The sequence below is a fragment of the Onychostoma macrolepis genome, chromosome 01, assembly GCF_012432095.1.
Source record: "Onychostoma macrolepis isolate SWU-2019 chromosome 01, ASM1243209v1, whole genome shotgun sequence".
Lineage (NCBI taxonomy): Eukaryota > Metazoa > Chordata > Actinopteri > Cypriniformes > Cyprinidae > Onychostoma > Onychostoma macrolepis.
The window spans coordinates 5,877,045-5,901,475 of record NC_081155.1 but is presented as its reverse complement, the minus strand read 5'-3'; the positions used below and the strand labels follow the sequence as shown (position 1 = coordinate 5,901,475).

Here is a 24,431-nt window from a genome sequence, read left to right as displayed (position 1 = left end):
GACCCTGGATTTGACACCTCTGGTCATAAATTAATCTATTACTTTTCCTACATAATTTTTTAACAGAAAAAGTGGTAAAATACCTATTTAGGAGTCTTAGACCTTTCCAACGATATATAGTTTGTCATGATTAGATTAGGATTTAATTGTAAAATAGTGAAGTAAAGGTAGGCGTCCCACAGGGTGGACGGTGACAGTTAAGAGGTTAATGTAAAAGTCTGTGAAAGTGATTTAGTGCCTCTTTGGGATGGCACAATAATGTGTCGTTCACTTGCAGAACGCAAGCTTCTAGAGGGTACGTAAGTCTGAAGTAGTGAATTTAGGTAAAGGGGTGCCGAGCCAGTGGTGGTTTTGTAGGCAAACATCAATGTCTTGAATTGTATGTGAGCAGCTATTGGTAGCCAGTGCAAATTGATGAACAGAGACGTGACATGCGTTCTTTTCGGCTCATTAAAAATTAATCTTGGTGCCATGTTCTGGATTAATTGTACAGGTTTAATAGAACTGTCTGGAAGACCTGCCAAGAGAGCATTGCAATAGTCCAGCCTGGACAGAACAAGAGCCTGAACAAGGAGTTGTGTTGCATGTTCCAAAAGAAAGAGCCTGATCTTCCTAATGTTGAATAAAGCAAATCTGCAGGACTGGGTAGTTTTAGCAATGTGGTCTGAGAAAGTGAGCTGATCATCAATCACAACTCCAAGGTTTCTGGCTGTTTTGAAGGAGTGATGGTTGATGTGTCTAACTGGATGGTGAAATTGTGATGAAGTGGTTGGTTTGATGGAACCACAAGCTGTTCTGTCTTGGCAAGGTTGAGTTGAAGGTGATGGTCCTTCATCCAGCAAGAAATGTCTGTTAGACAAGCTGAGATGCAAGCAGCTATCATCAGATCATCAGGATGGAATGAGAGGTAGAGTTGAGTGTCATCAGCATAGCAGTGATATGAAAAGCCATGTTTCTGAATGACAAAATGTAGACAGTGATTCCATGTAGACAGAGAATATAAGTGGTCCAAGAACTGAGCCCTGAGGCACCCCAGCAGCTAGATGTTACGACTTGGACCCCCAAGATACCTTGAAGGACCTGTCTGAGAGGTAATTGTCAAACCACTGGAGTGCGGTTCCTGAGATGCCCTTTGCCAATAGGGTTGACAGGAGGATCTGGTGGTTGACCATATCAAAAGAAGTGGACAGATCCAGCTAGTTAAGTAATGGAGATTTGGAAACCGCTCTTGCCAGTCTTAGGGCTTCAACAACTGAGAGCAAGGCAGTCTCGGTTTAATGTCCACTTCTGAAACCAGCCTGGTTGCTGTCGAGGAGGTTGTTCTGTGTGAGAAAGGCAGAGACTTGGTTGAACACAACTCGTTCAAGAGTTTTTGCTATGAAAGGAAGAAGGGAAAATAGTTATTTAAAAGAGTTGGGTTAAGAGTGGGTTTCTTAAGTAGTGGGGTTATATGAGCCTGTCTAAATGCTGAGGGAAAAACACCAGTGTGAATGAGATGAAATATGATGAGATGAAATAGAATCAAGTGGACAAGTAGTAGGATGATTTAGGAAGGATGAGTTTAGAGACTTCTGACTCAGAGAGTGGAGAGAAGGATGTGAAAGAGTGTATGTTTGTTGGTAAGATGTGTTTGACAGTTTGAGTAAGAGATGCTAACTGTTTAGAGCGAGGAAGCGAAGATGAAAGTAAAACAGAGAGCCTGGAGGGTGAATGTGAGCCTAGTTTACATCGAAAGATGACATGCGGAGGGGTATGTGTTATGTCAGGAACCATGTTGAGGTTAAGAGTGAGCAGGAAGTGATCTCAGGTGTGCAGTGGGGTAACCAGCACATGATCAGTGGAGCAGTGTCCTGAGAATTAATGAGAAATTATTGAATTAAATGAAAGATTATTAAATATATAATTATCATTGTAATGCATGGGGTGGGACTGAGAACAATGAACGTGAGGCTTGGTGGCTCCCACGGCTCTCAGCCCCTCCCCTCTTGTCCCAAAAATTTTTAGTGAAAGTGACGTGACGTGACGTGGCCAAGTATGGTTACCCATACTCGGAATTTGTGTTCTGCAATAACCCATCCAAATTGCACACACACAGCAGTGAACGAATGAATACACAGTGAAAATGACAACTGAGCCACCTATGAACCTTGATCAGTCTCAAGAAACTTGGATGAAGAAGAACAAACATTTCCCATCCACCAATTCCAAATGATTTTCTGTTCCACAAAAAAAAAAAAAAACATGTTCCCCCCAAAAAAGGATCCACAAGTATGTGACACAGAGCAAGAAATGTTCAAGTTTTGATGCATGTCAGCTTCCTGCAAAGGTACTCAATGTAGAGGAAGAGGTAATGAAATCATTATACAAAAATGAAAACTATTTATTTATTGCATATATTAAGGTACACTATTATTTACTGTATGAACTGCATGTCATTATAGGTCGACATGCTATGGAAGAAGCCACCTACAGAGTTGATAAGTCTCCTAGCCAGAATCTGGAGTACCTGTTACATCCCAAGGAATTCCAAACACTGAGGCCACATGAGAGCAGTGAGAGCAGCTCCTTATGATTCTTAATTTTTACATGTAAAGTACACAGACATGATTATGCATATTTCTGATAAACAGGTCAACTTTGAGCAATATGATGGGCTCATCACTTTCGTAAATATCAACAACATACACTAGAGGTTTGCGGTAAGTAAAAAGACTGCAAATACAAATGTTAAGCTAGTACATGTAAACATGGACATGCCCATATAGAAATGTTTGATCTTTTCAGCGACATTTGATTGACTTAGTAGTTATAATTTATTTGTTTCCTTTTCTCCATTTTAGTGACTACATGCTTACACTGACACCATTTTTAATACTTGACCCTCAAAGTGGTACAAATTAAATGAAAGAAGCCAAAAAAGCCTGCAAATACCTTTGGTAGGACAGTTTGTTTTAAAAGTAATTTGGCTTGTTTAGCTCCACAACATTAATGATGGTAAATTACCATAGTTGGTGTTGCTTAAAACCACAATAAACACACACACTGCATTTTTCCAAAACAGAGAATTTTTCCAAATGAGAAAAACAAGTATGGAAGAGAGGACTTGGTGAGTACCAAGTGGAAACCTGGCACAATCCAACATTCATTTCAGGAGGATGGTTCCAGCTGTGGTGTCTTTGTGATGCTGGTAAATGGAGGGGGAAAGTGGTTTACATAAACACTGTCTTCACCTTTTCCCATATGACACTGTGCCTATTAATTTTCATTGATGTCCTTCTAGATGGCGAAACCGGTGGTGGAAGAGTTCCCAAAAATTCCTGACAGCATTAATATAAGGAGATGATGTGCCACTACAGGAAAAATGTGGCCAATGAAATTTTGCTGGCATCAGGTATAAAGTACTTTGAAAGAACAGTATATTTCCATGTCAGACACAGAGAGATGAATTATAATCCTATCTACATTCAAATGATTGCAGTGTGAAGAGAGGAGTACTGCTCTGTGTGTGGAGAAAAAGAAAGAGCCCAAACAGAGGAGCAATGCATCTGGGTATTCACTACGCCATTTCTGCCTGTTGACTGTTTTCACAACTACATTTAATAATTCCAACACTTTCTTAATACATCTAACAACATGTCCTATTTCCCTTCCAGATTCAATGTGAATTATGCCAGAGGTAGTTTCATGTTCAGTGCCTCAACATTAATCTGCTACCAGAAGAACAAGCATGGATTTGTGATGTGTGTTTGTAAGCTATTTAGTTAGAGGAGCTGATGCTGAAAGTGTGTTTCAATTGTAAGAAAATTGTTTTGCACTGATAAGGGACAATGCAAACTATGAAAACATATTTTATTACATAAACAGTTTATACATAGAAAATAATTAAATTTTCGATTCATCAAAATATCCACCATTAGCAGCTGAAAACCTGGGCCAAGTTTAAACCAGTAACCAGGCATCACAGCTGGCAAAGGGGCATGTCTGACTTTGACATGTATATATTGCCATTATTATGTAATCAAAATGAAAATTATTATTGCTGGTCTTCAATGATAATGTCAAGTTACTTTAATGTACAGTATTTGCACCAAAAAAAATGATAAGGATTTATGCTGATGTCATCCAAAACCACACTTTGCCAGGGGTGTTTCCAAACTTTGGAGGACAGTGTATGTGTGTATTTTTATTCTCATCCTATTTTTTTATTGTCTGTGTGTTGTCTCTGCTGGAAGCCTGTGACACTAAAACAAATTCATTGTATGGGCAAGCATACTTGGCAATAAAGCTCTTTCTGATTCTGAGAAATGTGTATTGCCTATTTGATATGTTATGGACATTTTTTTTTTTTAGTATTCTGTTTATGTTTCATATTGTTGTGGTGCTTGTTGTCTTCTGCTGGCCCTTTATGTGAATGTAGTTGTTAAAAGCACGCTTGCATTTGTGAGGGAGAAATAAATGTGACATTTGATATTTTGATAGTTCACTTTTTATTTATTATCTACAAAATGCTTACAAGGCCTAAAATGTTTATTTCCTAATTAGGATGCAAGAATGCTAAAAATATATATATTTTTTTCTGGCCAGGAAATCTTTACCAGACTGCAGCAACAGTGTACTTTGAACAAGCTTTGGAGCTGTTTGTTCCACCATATAAGATTTGAGCTGTATATATAGCTGCATTTCACAGTCAACTAAATGCAATAAATATGCCAATCCCCATGGTGTAGTGTGTTATTTGGAGTGTGCATAACATCAAAGTGGTTTGGTGTTAACATGGGTAGCGAAACGTTATTGATACTTTAATTTGCAGGTAGGATTGTGGATGGACCTTCAGCACCACATATGTGGACAGAGCCATGTCATGCAAACATAGCCAAGTTCATTTGAGGTTTAAAGCTTAGCAGTAGTATATTCAGTAAGTTTAGAGAAAGACATTGCAGACCTTTTTTAATTTCTATAATCACTGTTTTCTATGGGGTTCTCCTTTGACACAACTTCCAGATCAATAGCTTTCGAAAGGAGGCACACACCGTTACAAAACAAGTTTCTAAATATTTATCTGACCTTGTAGAACATAGCAGAAATCTTTAAAGTACAGTTATTTGCTCTAAATGTTACAACTGCAACATTTCTGTATTCTATGGGTTTCTTCATAGAGACAACTTCCAGTTCAATAACTTTTGAAAAGAGGCTCACACCATTACAAAACAAGTTTCTAAATATTTAGCTGACCCTTTTCAACATATCAGAAGTTTTTAAAGTACAAGTATTTGCTCTAAATGATACAATTGCAACATTTCTGTATTATACTTTGCTGATAATGGTTTCAGAGTTCTTTTAAAGCAAATAATTCCTCTATAAATAAATCCATTAATTAAAAAAAGTTACTATTTTCAGGCATTACAGTAATAAATACATTTAGATAATGTAATATTTTTGGATGGAAGGTATGTGAATGAAGAAATCCATAGAATACAGTGATGTTAAAAATTTTACATCTACAGTAAATATTACTACATTAAAGACTTGTAGTATGTTCTTTAGGGTCAAATGAATATTTTGCAACTTGTTTTGTAACGGTGTGAGCCTCTTTTCAAAAGTTATTGAACTGGAAGGTGTCTCTAAGAAGAAACCCATAGAATATAGAGAGATGTGGGAAATGTATCATTTAGAGCAAATACTTGTAGTTTAAAGACTTCTGATGTGTTGAAAAGGGTCAGCTAAATATTTAGAAATGTGTTTTGTAAAGGTGTGAGCCTCTTTTCAAAAGTTATTAAACTGGAAGGTGTCTCTATGAAGAAACCCATCTAACAGAGAGATGTGGGAAAAGTATCATTTAGAGCGATTTCTTGTCCTTTAAGGAGTTCTGCTATGTTGGACAATTTCAGCTAAATATTTAGACATGTGTTTTGTAAAGGTGTGAGCCTCTTTTCAAAAGTTATTGAACTGGAAGGTGTCTCTATGAAGAAACCCATCTAACAGAGAGATGTGGGAAATGTATCATTTAAAGTGATTTCTTGTAGTTTAAAGACTTCTGATATGTTGTACAATTTCAGCTAAATATTTAACAACTAGTTTTGTAAGGGTGTGAGCCTCTTTTCAAAAGTTATTGAACTGGAAGGTGTCTCAATGAAGAACACCATAGAATAGAGAGATGTTGAAAATGTATCATTTCGAGCAAATACTTGTAGTTTAAAGACTTCTGATATGTTGTACAAGGTCTGATAAATATTTAGCAACTAGTTTTGTAAAGGTGTGAGCCTCTTTTCAAAAGTTATTAAACTGGAAGATGTCTCTATGAAGAAACCCATAGAATAGAGAGATGTTGAAAATGTATCACTTAGAGCAAATACTTGTAGTTTAAAGACTTCTGATATGTTGTACAATTTCAGCTAAATATTTAGAAATGTGTTTTGTAAAGGTGTGAGCCTCTTTTCAAAAGTTATTGAACTGGAAGGTGTCTCTATGAAGAAACCCATCTAACAGAGAAATGTGGGAAAAGTATCATTTAGAGCGATTTCTTGTAGTTTAAAGACTTCTGATATGTTGTACAATTTCAGCTAAATATTTAACAACTAGTTTTGTAAGGGTGTGAACCTCTTTTCAAAAGTTATTGAACTGGAAGGTGTCTCTATGAAGAAACCCATAGAATAGAGAGATGTGGGAAAAGTATCATTTAGAACGATTTCTTGTCCTATAAGGAGTTCTGCTATGTTGGACAATTTCAGCTAAATATTTAGACATGTGTTTTGTAAAGGTGTGAGCCTCTTTTCAAAAGTTATTGAACTGGAAGGTGTCTCTATGAAGAAACACATCTTACAGAGAGATGTGGGAAATGTATCATTTAGAGCGATTTCTTGTAGTTTAAAAACTTATGATATGTTGTACAAGGTCTGATAAATATTTAACAACTTGTTTTGGAACAGTGTGAGCCTCTTTTCAAAAGTTATTGAACTGGAAGGTGTGTCAATGAAGAAAAACTTTTAATACAATGTTGGTAGAAATTACACATGTAAAGAAAACAATTATAGAATATGTGAGTGAGGCACAATTTATTTATAAAACATCTTAAAGAAAGTTTAGCCATTACTTTATGAAGTGTTGACCCAAAATACCATGCTTTCTGAGTTCTTGTCAAGAATCTGATGGATTCAGTACCATGGACAGTGATATTTCTGCAGGACTGTAAACATCAATCAATGCACATGAATTGTGATATTGTCAGAGTGTAATGTTAAATAAAGATTTCATATAACAGGAAAACATAAAAGTTATTTTAGCAATTCTTTTCATCTCAACTCAACAATTGGAGAATACTGTTACAATGTTAAGTGTTTAGCACACTTAAAACCAGAAAAAAACCAGAGGTGAATAAAACAGCAAGACATGGGCTGCAGTATGTTCTGTAGGGTCCAGACAAGATGTTCCAACTTGCTTTGGAGCAGTCGACCCATGCTTTCAAAACCTATAGAAATAAATCATATATGTCATCGTTAACACCAACACAGTTCTTGCTCATTTTGAGGCAAAGAAATAAATAAAAAGCATTATAAATTTAAATTAGACATTAACTATGTTCAGGAGATTACACATGATTTCCCAGTTGTATGTATTGCTACAAAGTTACACTTCATGTACAAGTTCATTATTTGTCATTTCCTAAACGTCTCTTCAAACGGCATAATTATATTGCAGTTTTTTTTTTTTTTTATTGTTGCTAAAGGAGCATAAGAAGGCATACTGTGAGTGATATTTGTGATACAAGTAATTGTCTCTTTGCACACAATTAAAAAATATATAACTTTTTAGACGGTCCCTATCTTGCTTTCCACTCTACATTGGACATCCGGCGGACATTCACAAGTAAATATGCCATTACAACAATACTTGGCCATTTTGTTCGATTGTGAAAAAAAGGTAGTAGGTTGACAATGATGTCGCTGAATCGAATTTGCAAAAGAAACATGTTTTGCACATATAATTAGAAAGTTATTGAACGCGGAAATGTTGTGAATGTTGTGAATGTGCGAATATGAAACCAACTTTACCCAAGTCTTGTACTGTAGTAAAGATGCTCATCCAGTAACCTGCTGTGAACTGTTTTATTCACTGAGAAACCACAGGCTTCAGTTACACAAACTCAAACAAACAGCGTGTCTCTGTATCAGCAAACATGAACTCTGGGTAGAGAGTGTGTGAATGACAGCAGTAACACTTATATTTACCATGAGACACGTGATTCAAGATCTGTGTGTGAAAAACAACCTTTAGAAATTATTATTTTTTCTTTTTTTAATTTTGTTTTATATGCAGATGTTCCAGAAACAACAACAACATCATCATCATCCACATCTTCATCATCACCACGATCATGATCATCATCATCATCTTCATCAGAGTCTCCGCAGCAGAGAATGTGTGTCAGAAACTGATTCATTTTAATGGAGTCTGAGATGTTCAATAATCAGCGTCTGAAGCAAACACTGAGCATTAAATGACACTCGTACTGTGTGAACAGATCATATTTAGCAAATGAACATGGACTGTAATGTCAGAGGAAAACTGTTTCCTCCAGATGAGTCTGAATGTCTGATTGTTTCTTCGGATGCATACACATATTAGTTGTGTTGTTGTTTTTTATTTCTTGCTTTCCACAGTTTGTCACTTGTTTGTTTAAGGCTTTAGACATTAATGTGTTGTTTTCTTTAAAGCTGTTTTGAAACCGCATTGGATGTGAAAAGTGATTTGCAAATAAAAATGACTCTTTGAACAACTCTTACTTACATTGATGTCTTTTATGGCTGGAGCATCTGAATTGAATCTGGGGTAAAACTCTCATTTTTACAAGTGAAGTGTGTATTTTATTTCTCAGTAAATGAGAGGGCTTTTATATTTCATTGTTTTGAGTTGGTTTTAGATGGAGTGTAATTTTACAGTGGTCTGACAGAGGTGTTTGAGGACTGACTGTGAATGCTCTGACATGCACTTGATCAAGTCTGTGATGAAATAATCTACAGTACTGTTACTAAGAAAAGAATTAAAGGTATAACAACCAAAAGAGTCTCCTCGTATGCGGCCGTTCACTATATACAGGCCAGTGATTGACAGAGCTGTAGTAGGCTTCTCCCACTTTTGTTTGTGAAGTTGTCATAATTTTTTTCTGAGGTGATATGAGGGCAGAGAGTGGCAGGTGTTTGTAATATATTTGTCTCCTTGTGTGTTGACCAAGTCGGGTTCAATTCCAGTTCTGGCATTTAAGTCGCCACATATTAAAACATTTCCTTTTGTCTGGAAATGGCAGATCTCGTCTTGCAGGATAGAAAAGGTTTCTTCGTTGTAATAGGGAGATTCAGCCAGGGGTAAGTATGTGGCACACAAGAATATGTGACGGTCTGTGGACACAATATCCTTTTGGATTTTTAGCCAAATGTATGATTTTCTGATTTGTATAGATTTGATTGAGTCTATGAGTTATGTACGGTGGCCGGGAAGTGCAAAACAACATTACAAAGTGTGAAACACTTTTACGAAGCTCGAGACAAATTTACATTTTGGAAAACATTTTTACATATCATAAAACACAATTACATGGGAAAAACACTTTTACCAAAGACGAAACAAATTTACATTTTAGAAAACAAATTAACAAGACGCAAAACACTTTTACCAGTCCTGAAACAAATTTACAATGACAGATTCTTCACGGAAAGGGAATGTACCACACACCGGAAGTGACGCGGTGAAAGGTATTGTTGTTGGTGAGCGCGGTAAATTCGTGTTGTGGTTGTGGAGTAAATGCCGTAAATAAAGTTTATGGTGACCGAACATGGACTGCGGCCGAGGGATGTTTTGCCCGTTTTGTGGCAAACACATGAGCAGCTTAAGGCGGTTTTGCTGTACGTGTGGTCGGTGTTTGGAGTTTCTAAAGGACGCGAACCAGACGGAAACACAGGGGACGTCTCGACAGCCGGACAGTGTTAAGCTGCTCATGTGTTTGCCACAAAACGGTAGTGATGTGACATTCGACACCGAGGCTTCGAAGCCTGTATCAAAAAAACGAAGCATCTGGCAGTGAAGCACTGTACCGGAGCTTGATTCATTTTGCCAAAACCACGTGATCTGTGACGTCCGAAGCTTCGTTTTTGCACACAACCACGTGACTGCTTCATATTCTGTTTCAAATAAAGCGAACCACTTGCGCAGTTTGAAGTGTCACTCACTTCTTTGATAAGAATGAATCCATATACGAATAAATTTATGCATGTGTAGTTTTGTGCATGTTCATTTTGTATTAATTTCCACTTCACAATCACTTCAGCTGACCATTCTGATAATCTTCTTTTATTTTGATCATTTATGCATATCATATATTCTTGCCTATTTTTTCCACAAATTTATTCACTCATTTATTCATATATTGTGTAAAACAATGACTGACATGTAACAGATTAATTTAGCGTTAATACTTTCTTTGTTTTATTTTCATAGCACAAACTGATTTATTATCTGAAACAATCCAAAAATGGCTGGGTCGTCTGGGACGCAAAGGCAGCTATTTCCACCTTTTGACCACAAGATGTTGTTAGTGTGCATCGTTTTGAAAAGCTTCGAGTAATGAACCTTTTTACGATACAGTTGAGGGGAAGCCTTGGTGCTTCGCAAAGCTTCATTTTTACATCACTACAAAACGGGCAAAACATCCCTTGGCCGCAGTCCATGCTCGGTCACCATAAACTTTATTTACGGCATTTACTCCACAACCACAACACGAATTTACCGCGCTCACCAACAACACCACCTTTCACCGCGTCACTTCCGGTGTGTGGTACATTCCCTTTCCGTGAAGAATCTGTCATTGTAAATTTGTTTCAGGACTGGTAAAAGTGTTTTGCGTCTTGTTAATTTGTTTTCTAAAATGTAAATTTGTTTCGTCCTTGGTAAAAGTGTTTTTCCCATGTAATTGTGTTTTATGATATGTAAAAATGTTTTCCAAAATGTAAATTTGTCTCGAGCTTCGTAAAAGTGTTTCACACTTTGTAATGTTGTTTTGCACTTCCCGGCCACCGTAGTTATGTTCTGTACCATATCAGCATCCCCCCTGAGTCTCTGCCCTGTGTCACCCCTCTCAGTTTGGTTGATGGTAAAATGATTTCTCTAAACCCAGTTGGGCAGCCAGTGGACAAATCTCTTACATTCCCTGTTTCTTGTAGTATTATAATGTCAGAATTCTGAATTTCTCTTTTGAAATCTGAATGTTGGCTCTTAATACCAAAAATGAAGGACCTAAGTCCTTGAATATTCGAACATGAGATTTTTAAGGAACATGAGCCCATTAATCACCTTTGTTATTTCAAAAACAAGACAAACATCAGTATGCTGAACTGACAGATCAAGTAGAATATTTTAAATATCTGAAAATATATCCATATATAGATTACTTTTTTTTTCTTCTTTTTTTTAAATACATTAAATAATATGAGATCTCTAAGAGGTTATTTTAAAAAATAAATATATAAATAAAAAACACACACACACACACACACATACATATGGGCTACGTTTAAATACACATGTATGCATATGTACACACATACATTTCTCATCCTTTTTTTTTTTCTCCACTAAGTCACTAACCCATTAAGTGAGAGCACAGCAGAGTCAGCATGTGCTGGATGTTTCTGAGGTGATTTGAAGGGTGTCTCTGTAGTGGCTCTATGGGGTGTCCACGGGGTTGCTGCAGTGCGCTGGAGCTGTGGTGTCCTTTAGGGTCTTGGCAAAAATAAAAACGACATGGTCGTAAAGGCTGTTGAGATTCAGGGTGGGGTGTTGAGCCAGGTAAACATTGGGCTTCAGGGCACAGTCTCTAGCCACTCTTGCATTTATATGCCTGATGGTGTCTGGGTGGAAATCAGAGCACAACAGCAGGGTGGAGAGGATGATTTTGGAGTTGGGGAAGTTGGAGGATGCTTTCTCTGCTACATTAACGAGAGCTGTATCTACTCTCTCTTGTTGGGCTCTCAGGTCGTTGGTGCCGGTGTGGATGATAATATGGCTGGGGGAAGCCAGCTGCTCTTCACACAAGAGCTCCAGGGCCTTCTGTGTGTTTGGGCACCATATTTTTGTGACGTTTCTTCTCGGGAACAGTTTCTTTTCATCAACAAATTTGCCATTCGAGTCCATCAGGAGTACGCTCTGGGGCTGTGTTTGACTGTTGGAGTCAGGTGGAGGAGCGCTGCCGGGGTTGATGGCTGTGGTTGTTGGAGGAGGAGTCTGCTCTAAACTTTGCTGTTCTTCTCCTGTCTGTGTCAGCTGCTCCTTCAGAGCTGGCAGTTGTTTTCCATTTTCACTTGTTTTCCTTCTGTCTTCTCTTAGCTCTCTCAATTCTTCTCTTATTACAGACAGTTGTTTGTTGTACTCCTCTTTCTGATTTTTCAGTTCCTGAAATTCTTCCTTTAGCATTGCTATTTCTTTCCTGTAATCCTCTTCTACCGGTGTTGGATCAGTCTTCTGCACTGCTCCATGCACTTCTCTCAGCTGCACCAGTTCCAGCTCCATCTCTCTGAACTTCTCTTTCATGTCGCTGATGATGCTGTGTAAGGGAGATCTCCTCACTGTCATCCCTGGATTGCTAATTTGTAGCTTGATGGATGGAGATGGAGGTGTTTTCTGCCTGTTTTAGTGTATTAGGGCCGGTCTTGTTCAGCTGAGCTTTTCCTTTAATTTGGAGGAAGTCCTTTTCAATTTTTTTCAGATAGCCCTGAATTATAACAGTCCCATTTTTGTATAGGTTTGCTGTTATCATGACATCTGATTCTGAATCGTCCTCTTCTTTGACCTGCAGTTTCCATCCATTACTGACACCCTTTCTGATTACTGTGGGTCTAATCGCTGAGTGCCAGGATTCTGGGTCTTCTGTATAAAATATGATGTTGCTGACCTCTCCGTTCTTCTATAAATCCGAGTACAGTGTTTCTGGTCTGTCCTTGAGGAGCTTTTCTATGTTTTTTTCTTTAAAATCTCATTTGTAGCTTTGTATGGGTAAGTTATGGGGATTGATTCTGTCATTGTTAAAATATTCTGACAGTTGCTGGCAGTTTGTTGTTGTTGTTGTCGTCCTTTTGAATATGCAGATATCCACTATAGTTAGCCTTTATAATGTAGTTTAATTTGTCCAAAAAACATAAAGGTAGTTGACTGCAGACCTCGGTATATCTGTACTCACTGTACTCAGAGTTTTCTTTCTTCTCTTTCTTTTCTTTTGAGGCAGTTGTATGACCTTTTGGGCCACTCTCAGCTAGCTGTCCTCTTCCTGTTTTTATTGGTTAATTTACAGTCTTCTTTCAAGTAATATAGGTTGTAGGAAGTCTTTCTACTCTTCGATTCAGCAAAAATAAAGGGTCCATTTTGGTACCTTAAAGGTACATATTAGTACTTAAAGTGTACATATTTGAACCTAATAGGTACAAAAGTGTATCTTTTGAAAAGGTACCACCCCAGTGACAGATTTTGTACTTTTATTTCTGAGAGTGTATATCTAACAGCCCATATAAAATAACTAACCATAATGAAGAAATTAACAGATATTTTTAATTATATAATAAGTGAGATTATGCATGGTTTAGGATTTTCTGCTTTGCATCAGGAGTTTCTTTGGCTATAATCGTTTCATCCACACCTAGCCGTGGATCATCGCTTACATTTACTTAAAACTCTTCCTGAGAGTTTAAAGTTGCTGAAAAGCACAAGTTGGCACTTTGTGGTTTCGTGAGTGAAACATATCTGCTTGGTCAACAATGTGTAAAAGACATCAGAGTTTTTGAGAAAAGGTTACTGAAGTAAGAAGAAAACACTTTATTTTCTTGTTAGTGACACTGCCTTTTCTGTGATTTAGAGACAAACTCAGATCATCACCATCATCTTTCTCATCAGCTGAACCTCCACTGATCTCATCTGTGTCTCCTGTAACGGGTACAAACGCACAGATTTCTGTCAGTCAGTCAGTCAGTTTAGATCTTCAGAGTGATTGAGTGAATCTCTGGTGTGTTCAGGCTCTTCTCTGATCATCAGTGTGTCTCTGCTTCTTCTTCTGATCTTCACTGTGATTCTGTCAGTGATCGTCACTCTCTGGAGGAGGTGTCGGTCTCACAGTGAAACTCCTGCTCCTTTGCATTTTTACAGACTTTTACTTTCATTATAAAACAATGTCTATGTTTCCATGTTGCACATTGCAAACTTTTCTCTCTCAAAACAACTTCATGAAAACCTCCTGCTGAAACAACTACAAATCAGAAAAATAGAGAAATTCGAGGTCGAGGTTGATTTGATGTTTGTCTTTGACAGATGCTGATTCTGCATCCAAGAGTTCTCTGTCTCTCTGACTCTAAGATCTTGATCACATCTGCTGAGGATCTGAATTACGCCGTGGTGAATTTCCAGAAGAAAGCAGACTGTCCTGACAGAGACAGAATGAGGAATAATCAGGATTATAGTGAATACGCTGCTGTCAATCATCTCACTGCAGAGAATGTATGTAATAAACTGATTGCCATACTGACAGCCCTGGCATCAAATGACACACGTACTGCAAAGACCGATCATATTTAACAAACGGACATGTCAGGAGAAATGGTTTCCTCCAGATGAGTTCTGTTTCTTCCAAATCTGATACGTAAACATTTGCTACAGTTTGTCACTTGTGTATTTAAACTTTAAGACATTAATGTGTGATTTTCTGTGAAAAGTGATACGTAAATTATAATGACCTGGTTCTTTTAACAGTTCAGACCTTATTTATATTGATCTTGGTCTTTTTTGGACAGGAACATCTAGATTCAGTGCGAGGTAAAACTGTCATTGTCTGATTGCAAGACGAAGTGTGTATTTTATGTGACAATAGTGTCATCAACAAAACTGTTTTCAAATGTTTTAATGTTTCTCATGGAGGAATCTAGTGATCACATGAAAAAAGATCACAATAAAAAAAATCAATAAACATCATGATATATAATCAGTGGATCTGCACACAGCTAAAGGCGAGTGACATCTCATTTTATAAATGTACACTTTGATTATACAGTAACCATGGGGACCGATGCTGTTGCTGCTTTCATATCATTATCACCATCTGTGAAATGAATGTGATGCACAGAGGAAACACTTCATTAAACTCTTATAAACATTAAACAGTATGTAGCGGGTTGTAGTACTTATAATTTAGATCGTCACTGTATAGGCCAATCAGGAAATCAGAAGCCTAGTATGTTCGACTATGGAGGTGGAGGGTAATTGCTGAAGGATGACAGAAAACCACAATTGAGGTAAGTATATAGAATATTTATGACTTGTTTTCTTTAACTGCAGGCCTTTCCCTTCTTAAAAGTAAACACTTACAATAAAATAAATAATTCAAAGTAAATTACATCATTACAATGAAAAGAAATAAAAGGGCAAATCACTTTGATCGGATCGCTGTCAGTTTCACTTGTCAGTTTACATTTACCATGTACTCAACAGGAAAATGACAACAGTTTCTTCAGATTCAACAACAATTTTGTGATATCACACAATGAGTTCGATTTCCAAATGTTCCCAAACTGATATCAGTTCCTTCTTCAAATGATCTCAGACAGTTCTCAGTCCCGTATAGGAAAAACAGAGTCTCTGTGCAGGAATAGTTTTACCTTGAGCAGGGAAAAAAATGAAAAAATTGAATCACGATACTCTCCTGGTCCTGTCGGATGAATTCTCTTCTTTCTTTTCCAGTGTTCGAATCGGTTGGCTCGCCATCAAAGAAAATCAGTCTCCACTCAGGGAAAAAAACCTGACCTGTTCAAAACGACTTGTGTAAAGTTGGTTTTATATTCGCACATTCGGACTATTGCATTCAATTACTTTGTTAATCACACTACATTGGACATTCAGTGGACATTCGCAAGTAAATATGACATTAAAACAATACGATTGTGAAAAAATGTAGTAGGTTGACAATGATGTCGCTGATTAGAATTTGCAAAAGAAACATTTTTTGCACATATAATTAGAAAGTTATTGAACGCGGAAATGTTGTGAATGTGCGAATATAAAACCAACTTTACCGAAGTTTCAAAAGGCCAGAAATGCATGATTACATTTAGTTAACAATAACATCACATTAAGCAAGTATCTCCACATACCAGTAAATTATCATACAAAGTAATTATTTCAATGTTTTACAATATTACATTTCTAGTAATAAACACATATCTCCCTTCAGGCACGTGTACATCACAGCAACATGCACGTGAAGCAGAATGATACAACGTGAGAACTAATGAACTCGGAGCTGTGAATTTGTACCATAACATCAAAAAATACAACATAAATCACACCTATGACCATAACAATGAAATAAACTTCTGTTTTTTTCTTGCAAAATAGGTGTTATTTTCTTATTTAGACATTGAAGTCAGCAAATATACATAAATTTAACTCACCACGTCCAAATATTCACTTTCCAGCAATACAACGATGTAATCAACCCATCGATCGTCACAGGAGTAAAATAACAACTAAATCCACTCAATACCTTCCCTCTTTCAACTGATTTGAAGAGTGTTCAAACTATTTTCAAAGTTTTATTCAATTATGTTTGCTTTCTTAACCGCTAAACCCAGCGAATTTTTCCTCCGTCTTCTCCTTTCTCAGGTCTTGCACAATCTGCCGCGTCAGCAAGTGGGCGGTCCCCACCAACAGAATTCCGATTGGCTAACCAATAACTTGTTTACATATTACAAATAATTGTTTTTCCAAACTATCTATTTTATGGAAAGTATTTGTTAATACAACAAACCTTAAATTTTCTACTTTTGTGAAACCTCATTAATTTAAATTAATATATAAATTATAACCCTTAAGTAGTCTGGGTTACAATTACATCTCTGATATTAAAAAAAAAAGGAAAAAACGTAAAACTAAGCCTTTGAAATAGAATACTTTTGTGGAAATCTCTTTGAAAAAAGACTTTATAAAGAGTTTGAACTGCATGTACAGTCCTGCATGCTCATGTGAAGCATTTGTGAAAAACTAGTTCCACTTCCCTCTTTATTAACCATCTCTCTGTCAGAGGAAGTGGGCGTATCTGCCACATTCAGAAGTTCATGTTGAAGACATGACCATGAGAAACTCAGAACTCATCTGAACACACATCGAGAGCTTCAGAAGAACTGAATCTATAACAACAGAGAAGATCATTGAATAAGAGAGAAGAATGAAGATCATCTGGACTTTCACTCTGCTGATGATTCCTGGTAAGAATCTGAACTCACAGTAAATCACTAAAAACACCACAGAGTGTTTAAAGGGGTCATGAACTGCCTCTGTTTTTTAATTTATTTATTTTGTACTGTTTTCTGAGGTCCACTTATAATGTTATCAAAATGTTCACATCAAAAAAACATAATTTATAGGCAATAGGCTATTTTCTGTCCTGTTTTTAACCCCCCTCATCAGAACTCTCTGTTTGAATTGGTGTGGTGAATTGTAGTAAACACTCACTGCTATGATTGGCTAATATTTGTTCATGTTTGACAGCATACGTCCTTCATAGATGGACACTGCTGTAATTTAGGTTAAAAATGCATAAATACTCCAAATATGATCTATTTAAACAAAGCAATTGCGATCATGTAATTAAAACAGCCACTCACACTTGTTTTACAACATTACTGTTGGATCCAATATAGTCAGCACAAAATTGTCTTTTAGTTTCAGTCTTTCTGAGAATACTGCATTGAATTGTGCCTTGTTTGTAAACAAATCCACGGTGAAATGAAGTGAACAAAGGACCGAGTTCTACTGACGCTGTCTGGATCTTCATTCAAAATAAAATTCATTCACTCTTTCCTAACGTTGGGATCAGAATGAAGGCAATGCAAAGACTGTTTCCACAAATTGGCACTGCACAGCATCTTCTTGTTTTCAGAGCATCCTTATCGTTTTGTTTCTGCACAGACCCTGCATTCGCCTCTCTCGTATTTACACTACATGTGCGAATCGGTGTGCGATTTTTTTTTTTTTTTTTTTTTTAATCTGATTTCATGCAATTGTGTATTTAAATTATGCATGAATATTCCCAAACACTATGACAGTGCGATCTCTGTGTGAGATGTGATTGTTGTCATTTTTTCTATAAAAATTAAAAATATGTTTGTATTAAAGTAGAAATGGATGATAAATACGCCTTTTGTATGGAATTAAATAGCAAGCACTTTGAGTGTATTGTTCATCATATTTATTTTCATATAAAAGCAACAGAACTGAAATTATATCATGTTTATCAGCAGCACAGCATATGAGTGAGAATAACGCGATATCTGCCTTTGATCTCGTAGTTATTTTCGAGAGCTCAGAACTGTCCGTCTTGACTGAGTTTATTTCACTCCTCTCCTCACTGCAGCTGCCTGCTCTCGCCTCGCCATTTCAAACGAGGTGAGGCGCATCTCAAACAAGCCTACTGATGTAAACAGACAGTGATGTCAAAGCAGGCGTTGATCTTCTTCTGTGGAGGCGGTGCTTATCCACACTATGACATCATAGCGTAGAGCATTCCACAAGCAGTTATTTTGGGAGACTGGCTTAAGCTGTTTTTAGACTAACAAGAAAGTTTTGAGTTCTGAAACTCACAGGATGTTTTTATAGTAATGACCTCTTATATGTCAAAAGATCAAGGAAAGTTTGGTTTCTCAGTTCATGACCCCTTTAACCTGTTAACCCGCACTGAACGCTCTTTGTTTGCACGTGTCAATGTTTACGAATAGATTAAATGAAACGGGACAAAATTAATCTTGACAAACTATGTATCATTCTGACGGTCTAAGCCTCAAGCATCGACGATAGATCGCTGTTTTTTGATAGACATAGTCTATAAGTGTCTATAACTTTTTATCTTTTTGAGTATTATCAACTCTGGTCAAATGATGCAGAGTAAAGCCCAAAGGGTCTTCTTTCCAAAGACACCAAAATTGTGTGTGTAGCACACCGAAGTCAGGAACTGTTACAATTTTAAGTTAGGTAGGTCATTTTCAGCTGTGAGTCCCAAAAAGGGGGGTGCTGGTTACCAGGTTAACTCATTTCTGTGTAGTCTCATAAACATATTAAAGTGTTTTAATGCTGGTTTGTTGTAGGTGTGTTGAGCTCCATCAGTGTGATAGGATATTCAGGAGGAGGAGTCAGCATCACATGCAAATATAATGAAAGATATACAGCATATATAAAGTATTTTTGTAAAGGACAGTGGTCTGAGTGCACAGACCAAATTAAGACTGAAGAGAAAAACAAATGGGTTGATTCTGGAAGATTCTCTCTGTATGACGACACAAGAGCAGCAGTTTTCACTGTGACCTTCAGAGATCTGAGTGAACGGGATTCTGACATTTATTACTGTGGAACTCAAAGAACTGGAAAAGATTTATACACTGAAGTGAATCTGAAAGTTTTAACAGGTAACTGACCCTTAAACCCATGATAATCTCCAGACTCAACATCACCGTACTCAACACTGACTGTAATTACTGCTGTCACAAATGTGTATCTCATAACCTTTTAATCTCCTGCAGTAACACTCAGAAAATAGTCTTAAATAGTGCCAACAGCAAAATGATATATGTGATATATGAATCAGATACTGTATATGCTCACTGAGAACAAAATAACAAATGATCAAAGCTGGAGAAAATAACGTAAGATCCCAGTGATCACAGGACTGTGTGTGTGTGTGTGTGTGTGTGTGTGTCAGTGAATGATGATGAAGTTTCATTTCCTTTCAAGAATGATAAGGAACATCATCATCTTCACACTGATATCTGAGTTTGTGTTTAACAGGTCAAAAGATCAGTGCTGTGACGGGATATTTAGGAGGAAATGTCATTATAAACTACAAATATGAGATGAAACATAATAACCATGAGAAATACATCTGTAAAACTGGAGCAGATCAGTGTTTTTCTCTAATAAACACAGACAGAGCAGCAGAATGGACACATGACCGATTCTCTGTTCATGACGACAGATCTGCTCGTCTCTTACGTGTGTTTATCAGAGAACTGAATGTGAACGATTCTGGAGAATATAAGATTATAGTCAAAGTTTCTAAAGACTACAGTTTCTTCTCTGAGTTTCACCTGAACATCAGAGACGGTGAGCTGCTTTCATTCACTCATGCATTTGTTTCTGTGGTGAACTGATGAATCTGTTGTTTAATGTGAACTTGATTTGACTCTCAAACAGCTGATTGTTGTGAGAAGAGCATCAGTCTATCAGCTGCTGCAGGAGCTTCTGTGAACATCAGCTGCAAATACCCACAATCCCACAGTGCTGATGTGAAGTTTGTCTGCAGGAGATCTGGATCTGATCTCTGTGCTGAAGAGACATCTGTGGAGGAGAGCAGAAGATGGAGCGCTGAGGGACAGATCCAGCTGTATGATGACAGAGAGCAGCAGCTCCTGACGGGAACCATCAGTCATGTGACTCGACAACATTCAGCTGAATACTGGTGTGGAGTTCAGTCTGATCAAGGACACAAGAGCTTCATCACACGAGTCCTCGTCAGCGTTACAGGTCAGTGCTGATCAAACACAAACCAGCATCTCTTATGCTTTTATTTCAAGTTGGCAGTTTGTGGTTTGTGTGTCAGGAAACATGTCTGATGGTTCAGTAATGTGTGAAAAGAATCAGCATCTTTAAAAGGAAGTGAAGTACGAGTGAGTGAGAAAATACCCGCATCTCACTGACACTGGCTTTACTGTGTTTCAGAGGCAAACACTCACAGAATATCTACATTGTCATCATCATCATTATCACCATCATCTTTCTCATCAGCAGAACCTCCACTGATCTCATCTGTGTCTCATGTAACAGGTACAAACTCACAGATTTCTATCAGTCAGTCGGTCAGTTTTGATCTTCAGAGTGATTGAGTGAATCTCTGGTGTCTTCAGGCTCTTCTCTGATCATCAGTGTGTCTCTGCTTCTTCTTCTGATCTTCACTGTGATTCTGTCAGTGATCATCACTCTCTGGAGGAGGCGTCAATCTCACAGTAAAACTCCTGCTCCTTTACACACTCCTAAATGTTTACTCTCTTTAGTTATTTTACATATTTCCTACACTGCTCAAGCCGGTACATTAAAGGGGTCATCGGATGCCCATTTTCCACAAGTTGATATGATTGTTTTAGCCTGACTACCTCAGACTTCGTACGTCAAACCATCTCCCAGTTTATCTCTGGAGACACGGGATGCTATTCGCTCTGTTGTGGAGAATATTCCCGGCATTTGTCAACTGAAGCCCGAACAAGAAGGGTGTTTGGTTCACATTTTGAATCGAGGCGATGTTGTGGCCCAACTCCCGACAGGTTTTGGGAAAAGTTTAATTTATCAACTGTTACCGATCGTCAGCGAGAAACTGGGGAGGCCAAAGTTCGGCAAGACGATAATTGTGGATGCATAGATTTACTTCACATAATCTGCAAAAGTCGTTCACAGCCATTTTCACTCTGGTATTTTGCTCGATGGTTTTGTTTTCGCCGCATACCTGTGTTTACAGCGGAAGTTCGAGGCTGCTCAGCCGGCGAATAACATACGTCATAACCAACCGTTATGTGATTGGCTTACGGGTACACCAATGATTTTAAACTTCAGACAAGTGCCCGCCCACGAGAAAGTAAACGCTTGTCAATTATGCCGTTCCAGACTCTGTCTACGAAGCAAAGTGAAGTAGCAGAGTTTGGTATTACCAGGTTATGATTGTTTATGGTCTTAATGAAAAGTCTGTAACATACTTTTGTTAAAATTTCATAGTGTAAAAAACACCCTTTCCCCCCCTGTCAAAATCGGCTGTTTTCATCACGCCATTCTAGTCCGTGTTGCTTTAAATGCTAATGAGCTCTGCTGACCCCGCCCCTCTCTTCCGTGGGGTGACAAGCAGACTGTAAACTTTAGCCGCAAAACTGGCTAACTAAATTATTAGGGAAGGCGATTTGCAAGGATTCATAAAAAACATTTATACTCACTTCTTCTGTAGATGAAGCTGAATCACAAATGATTCGCACAAACATAGATGCATTTATGTAGATCGAGGATTAGAGCATTCCCTTCAAAAACGAAAGTAACCTTAATCCTCTGCGTCTTCAGCGGCTCAGATGTCGAGAGTGAATGACGACTGCTATATTCATTATTACATCCAACAACAAAATTATTACATCCAACACCTCAATTGCTTAATCAGAGACATCTTGTCTTTCCCTTGCACCGGAGTCGATCAACTATCGTGGGAGTGGTCTGCGCAGAACTACGTCATTCTGACAGGAATCTCAGAACAGCCGGATTTGAGAAAGGGGACTTTAACATAGGGATTCAAAAAAAAAAAAAAACTGGGTGGATCTTTATCATTATAGGATGGATGTGCACCCACACTTACAACACATTTATGTTCAAATAACATGTAAAGTGAATTTTGCATCCGATGACCCCTTTAACATTCATAGAGATGTGATAATGTCGAATCATATATGAAGGAAAATAATATATGTATTGAGATGTGATATGATCCACATGGGTAAAAAAAATCATTCATCTGTTTATTTTTGACAGAAGCTCATTCCTCATCCAGAAGATCTCACATGACACCAGCAAACAGTGACGCGGTCAGTAGAATTAAAAATATATTTGTTTTGATCAAACGTAAGAACTAATTGTAGTATCTGATTTTTGAAAGACTGAATTATTATTAAATATGTAAAAGCTCTTTCTCTCCCCAGGTTTCTCATTATCATTGTGATTACGAGGAGACAGAAGACAATCACAGACAATTACCCACAAACCCCTCCGATCCTACAAATGCAATCTATGCTTCTCCAGGATTACCCATAAACCCCTCTGATTCTACTAATACAATCTATGCTACTCCAGGATTACCCATAAACTCCTCTGATCCAACAAATACAATCTATGCTACTCCAGGATTACCCATAAACCCCTCTGATCCTACAAATACAATATATGCTACTCCAGGATTACCCATAAACCCCTCTGATTCTACTAATACAATCTATGCTACTCCAGGATTACCCATAAACTCCTCTGATTCAACAAATACAATCTATGCTACTCCAGGATTACCCATAAACCCCTCTGATCCTACAAATACAATCTATGCTACTCCAGGATTACCCACAAACCCCTCTGATTCTACTGACACAATATATGCTAATCCAGGATTACCCATAAACCCCTCTAAATCTACTAACACAATATATGCTAATCCAGGATTACTAATCTACTAATACAATATATGCTACTCCATAATAACCCATAAACCCCTCTGGTTCTACTAACAGAGTTTACAATACACGGTAACATCACAGAAGTCCACATGTATTTCAGTCATGTATTTACTGAGGGTCTGAATGACACAGACGGTCCTGATAATGTTCCTTCAACAATTATCTGTATTCACATTAATGTCTATTATATCATGCAGTTATGAGCCAGTGAATACATGTTAGTTATTGACTGTTTCAGTTTATTTGCTCAGTAAACACAACCGTTGCACCTGCTGAAGGGATTTATGTTATTTTCTCAATACGTTGTGTATTTATGAACAAAATAAAAGATGATTGTTTTTTATAACAATACAGTGTTATTATTTTAACATCAAATCACATCAGTAACTAATGTTCTTGTTCTTACAAACTCAGCAGCAGCTCTCATCTGCCCACATAAACTGCATTATATTTTGAATTATGTTTCAGTTACACAGCTCTTGAAGGTCAGTTATTCTGCATCATAATGTTTTATGAAATGTAATGTAATCAGCTGGACTGACTGTGATTGTGTCTGTGTTGAATCTGAGCTGCTGTCCGTGGTGCTGATCTTCATCTGAACACTAGAGGAAGCCGCTGGACTCTCAATCCTCAACACTTTCACTTTGCCTTTATTTCTTTCACTTTCGTTTCAATCTGATGTGTTTGGTATTTGTCTCCTGATGGAGTCCCTGTGGAGGCCAGATTCACTGAAGGAACTGAAAGAGTACAAGAGTCATTCAAACAAATATATTGGGTTTTATTCAACTGGTGACTATGAACATGAAGTCACTTATTATGTTTAACATTGTTATATAAGTTTTGATTATGCTGTTTAAATTACATAAGAACGTAAATGATGAATGTAAAAATACAGAGAATTTTAAAGTGTAATATCTTCACAGTAATATACCATATACCAGTAATAATGAAACAATCTGTCACAACCAGTTGCTGGAGTGCCCATGCCAGCCACCAGAGGACGCTCCTTTTGGATTGTTGTTTTTCGGATCTGGACTTTGTTTCCCATCAGCCCTTGCACTCATGATCATCATTCACACCTGTAAGCAGTGTTGCCAACTTAGCAATTTTGTTGCT

General features: G+C 37.5%; 2 protein-coding genes and 3 long non-coding RNA genes across 5 annotated transcripts; 3 read left to right on the top strand and 2 right to left on the bottom strand.

The window, feature by feature from the left end:
- Positions 1-1,067: 1,067 nt before the first annotated feature.
- On the top strand, positions 1,068-2,936 carry LOC131549400 (uncharacterized). The gene is made up of 3 exons (XR_009273392.1): positions 1,068-2,552; positions 2,631-2,699; positions 2,841-2,936. It is a non-coding gene; the product is annotated as an uncharacterized LOC131549400 (long non-coding RNA).
- A 128-nt stretch (positions 2,937-3,064) lies between these two features.
- LOC131549393 (uncharacterized) lies at positions 3,065-4,850 on the top strand. The gene is made up of 4 exons (XR_009273391.1): positions 3,065-3,187; positions 3,281-3,391; positions 3,479-3,549; positions 3,654-4,850. It is a non-coding gene; the product is annotated as an uncharacterized LOC131549393 (long non-coding RNA).
- Positions 4,851-7,242: 2,392 nt separating this feature from the next.
- On the bottom strand, positions 7,243-13,444 carry LOC131549340 (uncharacterized). The gene is made up of 2 exons (XM_058791433.1): positions 11,635-13,444; positions 7,243-7,465 (listed from the first exon to the last, which is right to left on the bottom strand). The coding sequence occupies exon 1, from the start codon at positions 12,616-12,618 to the stop codon at positions 11,713-11,715; it is 906 nt and encodes a 301-aa protein (XP_058647416.1). The 5' UTR covers positions 12,619-13,444; the 3' UTR covers positions 7,243-7,465; positions 11,635-11,712.
- A 175-nt stretch (positions 13,445-13,619) lies between these two features.
- Positions 13,620-16,686, bottom strand: LOC131545576 (uncharacterized). The gene is made up of 3 exons (XR_009272455.1): positions 16,473-16,686; positions 15,681-15,825; positions 13,620-14,452 (listed from the first exon to the last, which is right to left on the bottom strand). It is a non-coding gene; the product is annotated as an uncharacterized LOC131545576 (long non-coding RNA).
- Positions 16,687-17,042: 356 nt separating this feature from the next.
- On the top strand, positions 17,043-23,590 carry LOC131542682 (uncharacterized). The gene is made up of 8 exons (XM_058779590.1): positions 17,043-17,285; positions 19,161-19,478; positions 19,858-20,172; positions 20,263-20,592; positions 20,788-20,892; positions 20,973-21,071; positions 22,624-22,676; positions 22,791-23,590. The coding sequence occupies exons 1-8, from the start codon at positions 17,246-17,248 to the stop codon at positions 23,313-23,315; spliced, it is 1,785 nt and encodes a 594-aa protein (XP_058635573.1). The 5' UTR covers positions 17,043-17,245; the 3' UTR covers positions 23,316-23,590.
- Positions 23,591-24,431: the final 841 nt, after the last annotated feature.